At 34.0% G+C, this 5,303-nt stretch overlaps 1 protein-coding gene across 1 annotated transcript in view; it reads left to right on the top strand.

The window, feature by feature from the left end:
• ATRX (ATRX chromatin remodeler) overlaps positions 1-5,303 on the top strand; it is a 261,336-nt gene that overhangs the window by 243,466 nt on the left and 12,567 nt on the right. Inside the window, 2 exon segments of the mRNA XM_077768050.1 lie at positions 3,301-3,450; positions 4,300-4,425. Of these exon segments, the coding sequence (XP_077624176.1) occupies positions 3,301-3,450; positions 4,300-4,425 (276 nt within the window).

Genomic DNA, 5,303 nt, shown 5'->3' with positions numbered 1-5,303 from the left:
ATGTTCTGAGGGAGCTAATATTTTGGGAGAAAGGCCCAAAATTTTTTAGTAATACAAAACAATGTCACATGCACTTCTCCTCTCACTTCCTGGCATTTCATTTGGCTGTGAGTCAAAAGGAAAGTTAATGCATGGACAGAAGCTGAGCCTTTACCATAATCTGACCTTAATAAAGCAATCATGTTTGACTTGATAGGATAGATCTTAAAACTGGAATTGGTGGGGAAAAGACTAATGTTTTGGAAATGGGGTTTCCTAGGATGAATATGTCCAGAAGATGAAAATGATAAAGTAGTTCATGTCAGCTTTAGGCTAAGCATGAACTGGCCTGTAACAGATTTGTTTCTGAAAATTGTGTTTGCTTCAGTTTTTAGATTTCCTTTTATTAAAAAATTAATACATGCTTTAAAAAAACATCAGTAAGTACAAAACTGTTAAAAAGTGGGGGGAAATAGACATACTTGGGTTTCTCCACTGTTGGAATCCTTCAGTCTTTTTTTACATAAGAGAACACATCTGGGAAATGGAGGAACTGACTATTCCCCAAGAGAATATTTCATTCTTGGGGTGCCTGGGTGGCTCAGTCGGTAAAGTGTGCCACTCTTGATTTCAACTGGGTGTGGAGCCTGCTTAAGATTCTCTCTCTCTGTCTCTTCCTCCCCCACCTCCACTCAAAAAGAAAAAAAAAGGTCATTCTTTATAATGTGATAAAATGATCACTGGATAGAAGTCAGTAAATTCAGCTTTTGGTCCCAGCCAGTCTTAGTTGTGTAAGTGGAACAAGTTACTTTGCTTCTCTCAACCAGTTCTCAACCAGTTCAAGTTGGTAAGTTTGGACTTTGAAATTATAGGATTATAGGACTGACTTGATAAAACCTAATAGTGCAGACATTTTTATTAAAAGGGTATAAATGAGAGTGTGTGTGTGTGCACATGTACATTGCATATATGCATCTCTGGAAAAGCTTTCTCTCTGAGTATAAAAAAGTAAATAATGTATTAACTGTATTAATTGCAAAATAAGCAATGCACTTAATTGACATAGGATTTGGTTCCAAAGAATTGGGTGTTTCATCTGTTCTTGCTATTGTCATATCATCCTGTTAGACATGTAAGGAGAGGATTTCATTCATGTTTAACTGATAGTCATTGCTAGACTAAATTATTCATTGTTACAGAGAATCAGTGGCACAGTTGAAAATAAATTCAGTTCCTAGCACACACTCCTCTTGGTCTTTCCCTTAGGTTTCTTTCTTAGAGAAATGAAGTTATTTTTGATATGGTGAAGAACATCATTTCTTGCTTGACAGAAGTAAAATTAGGGACTATCCATAGAACATTTCTACCTTGTAATTTATTTGGTATTTTGTAGAATGGTTGACTTTCCTAATTGTATTTGTCATGGTCACTTACTAAAATGTTTAGTGTTATCTGGTTTTATTATATACCTCTCTCTTCAGTCATGGTTGGGGGTGAGCATGGGAGACCTACATCTAAGGAAGCATTATCTTTTTAATAGAATGTAATCACATTGGCCTATCTCCCTGCCTACTTGGTCATTAACTGTGAACTTTGCAGATCTATCTAGTGATAAAAACCTGTTTTATATGACATAGGCCTGGGAAATCAGCTTTGATGACAGGTGTAAGAGAGACATGTTTAGTTAGCATTTCAGAAGAATTGAACCTGTTAGCATCTGTGTATTCTGCTTAGGCTTTCTTGAGCCCTCTCATTTGTGTAATCTTTTAATGTTTTTGCTTTTCAACAAAAGAAATAGCACATCATGTCAAAATGAATTATAAAGTATCAATTACAGCTGTATTCATTAAGAAACTCAGTTCCTTTTATTTCATGGAATGATGAAGTTATTTCAGGTGTTATGGGGGTAGTAAGATTAAGACCTGTTTACATGATACCAAATATTTAGAATATTTGGAAATAGTGTTAGCATTTGCTATGTACAGAAAAAACTTAGGGCCTCATGATTTGAATTTTTCATCTTGAGTTATTTAGCAAACATTTGAGTTCCTACCATGTGTTGGACCTTATACTCTCAGGGTGGATGGAGATGTAAAGACAGAATTATTTTCAAGCATAGGCTTTATCTATGCTGAAATTTAGGAAGGCATTAAGCAATACTAGATGTAGATTACATTTAATGTACTGTATACCTCTACAACCTTTCCTTTGCCCTATAATTATTTATGTTCCTTCACTAGATTAACACTCAATTTGGAAAGTGTGTTCTAAGAGAACTTGCTGTTAGAAGCTATGAAAAATCCTTTTGTAAAGTGAATTAATTTGCCTTTTATATATCCAGGTTTTCATCTGTGATTTCTTAATAAACAACTTGTGAGTATTTAAATTTTTTATTAGCAAGTAACATGTCTATGGTTCACTTTAACCTCTTCCTCACAGTCTCCTTGTGTCTCTCTTGTAATTACACAGGAGTTTGGTTGTTCTTACTAAGTATATAAATGATCCCAGTTTTTAAGCTTTTAATTTTTTTAACCTTAAAAGACTGACTTAAGACACTATGACTTAAAAAAACGACACCATTATAATAAATTGATAAACAATGTATATCAGTTTAAATTTGACCCGTGGGTCTTTTCAATGTAATTTATATTTGACCTTTGTACAATTGAAATATAAGGGCTATATGTTCTAGTTAAACTGTCCTGTAGCTGTTTAGATTAATTTAGATTTGGTTTTGGTAGTATAGTGGTTGGTAGCCAAAGTGATTGTGAAAATAAAGTTGTTAAGTATGTATAAACAAGAGTAGCTATGATTTCTAGCACGCACATCCAATATAATCTTTTATTTAAACAGATTTATATTAGAATTTATTATCAACTCAGAACAAAGTACAAAACATGGGGCACTTGGCTGGCTCAGTTGGTGGAGCATGCGACTCTTGATCTCAGGGTTGTGAGTTCAAGCCCCACACTGGATGTAGACATTACTTAAAAAATAAAATCTTGAAAAGCAAAGTACAAAACAATACATATGAAAAAATTAGGAAAAATTTAGAGGAAAAAAACCTTGAAGCTGAAAAGTAGTCATTTAAAAAATTGAACCCCTAAAACATGTTTATATAAACAGTTATATAGGAAGTTCTCACATAAGAGGCTGGTGTTGCAGTACTGTGACTGTTTTATAAGTAATTTATATCAAATATATCAGAAATATGTATAACAGCCAGTGTCTAGTTTCTAGTTTGACAGTAGACCAAAGAACTATGGAGATAGGATCCATAGAGAAAAAATAATTCTCTGTTATTTCAACCCCTCTAAACAGGACACCATACTTGCAGAACTTCTTCAAATACACAAAGAACACATCGTAGGATATCATGAGCATGATTCTCTTTTGGACCACAAAGAAGAAGAAGAGTTGACTGAAGAAGAACGAAAAGCAGCTTGGGCTGAGTATGAAGCAGAGAAGAAGGTAGTTCATTCAAAATGCTTTTTGGTTTTTGTTTGTATCAGTCATTTGAAAGAGCAGTGAGTAAGAAAAGGGTCACATTTGGAATAAGTAATAGTAATAGTGAGTTTTCAGGAACAAAGTCCCCAAATATGAGAGTCAGCATATGGGCTTTTGGCTACCTTTCATGGTAGAGTGAGAGGAAAGGAAAGAAGAAAATGGTTTCCACTTAAGGAGTTAGTAACCCCATTTCTGCTTAGCACTTGCTGAATTGAGAGATTAGTGGGAAGCTATATACTTAGTATCACTTAACTCCCGTCAACACCCTCACTATAGTAACAGATATATAGGAGCTCAGAGTTTGAAGGTAGGAGTTGCTTTAGCATGTGTACCATGAAATCTAAATTTTGACTGAATGTCAGAACACAAAAATATTCCATTATTGGAAATTAATGTCAATCTCCAACAGCAACTTTATTTAAAATAGTTCCATGTTTATTTTAAACACCAACTCACTTGAGCAAAAATGTGCCTGAGCATGGAAAACCTTAGGCTAAAATCTGAATTTTTCTTAAACTCCTAACTCATTGTACCAAACTTCTTTAACATTAATTTGATGTTAGGAGTCTCATTAGAATTCTCTGAGTTGCACTATTTTGTGGGAATTATGAGAATAAAGAATACACCTTTAGGGGTTAAAGCTTTCCATGTAATAAGATCTTGGTTTCGGGTGAAAAGGGTGTTTTGTTTGTGTGTGGAAGAGTTAGTAATTTCTTAGATCTGAGAATGTGGTTTCTTTTCTAAACCAGTAGGTGATGTAGAATTTCAACTTTTAAATCACAATGTGGAAAGTGCATAATTTTTTGTTTTTAGGGACTGACCATGCGTTTCAACATACCAACTGGGACCAATTTACCCCCTGTCAGTTTCAACTCTCAAACTCCTTATATTCCTTTTAATTTGGGAGCTCTGTCAGCAATGAGTAATCAACAGCTGGAGGTAAGTTGTGAAGTACAAAAGCAGTTTAACTTGAATTAAAGGCAATTTCAAGTGCCTGTTGTTGAGGCTTCCCTCTGCAGGAATATCACATTCTCCAAAAGATTACCTCTGAATAGACCAAGAAATTGTTTTCTTTTATTTATTGACTCTTTTGAACCAACATAGTATGGTTGAATGTGGTTTGTTCAGAGCACAAGAGAATTAGGCCTTGAATTAATGTTGTTTGAATTATTTTAATTAAGGAACAATAGGGCAGCTGACTGGCTAGGGAAATAGCACTTTCTTCAGTTATAAAATATTTTGAATAAACAAATTAACTTCATGTTTGAAAATATAAATACATTAATTTACATTGTGATACAATGTAGATGCAGCATTAAGTATATGATAATGTTCAGGATGAAGTAAGTTATTTGAAACTAGAGTCAATTATGAATTAAATAAGAAAGATTAGGTTTCACTCTACCAATAATGTAGTAATTGAATCGAGTGTTTCCTTTTAAAAATGTACTTTATAGAGTTATTTAAATTTATAAATTATTGGTGCAAACCGACCTTTTATCTTCTTAATAAAACCCTTGCTGATAAGTTTTACCCACTTTATTGATGCTGCATTTTGCTGCTTTTCAATTAATTTGAAGACTTTTTAAACCAAATGCTATGTAAAAGGCATGCCTGGGTGCCTCATTTGGTTGAGTGCCTGACTCTTGATTTTGGTTCAGGTCATGATCTCATAGTTTGTGACATCGAGTCCCAAGTTGGGCTCTGCACTAAGTACAGAGCCTGCTTGGGATTTTTTCCCTTTCTCAGCCCTCCCCACCCCTTTAAAATAAATAAATAAACATTTACAAAGAAAACAAGTGTTATTATTTGGCAAG

The sequence above is a fragment of the Crocuta crocuta genome, unplaced genomic scaffold (genome assembly GCF_008692635.1).
Source record: "Crocuta crocuta isolate KB4526 unplaced genomic scaffold, BGI_CrCroc_1.0 scaffold864, whole genome shotgun sequence".
NCBI classification, from domain to species: Eukaryota; Metazoa; Chordata; class Mammalia; order Carnivora; family Hyaenidae; genus Crocuta; species Crocuta crocuta.
Note: the sequence above shows the minus strand (reverse complement) of the source record. Positions and strands in the feature narration are given on the sequence as shown.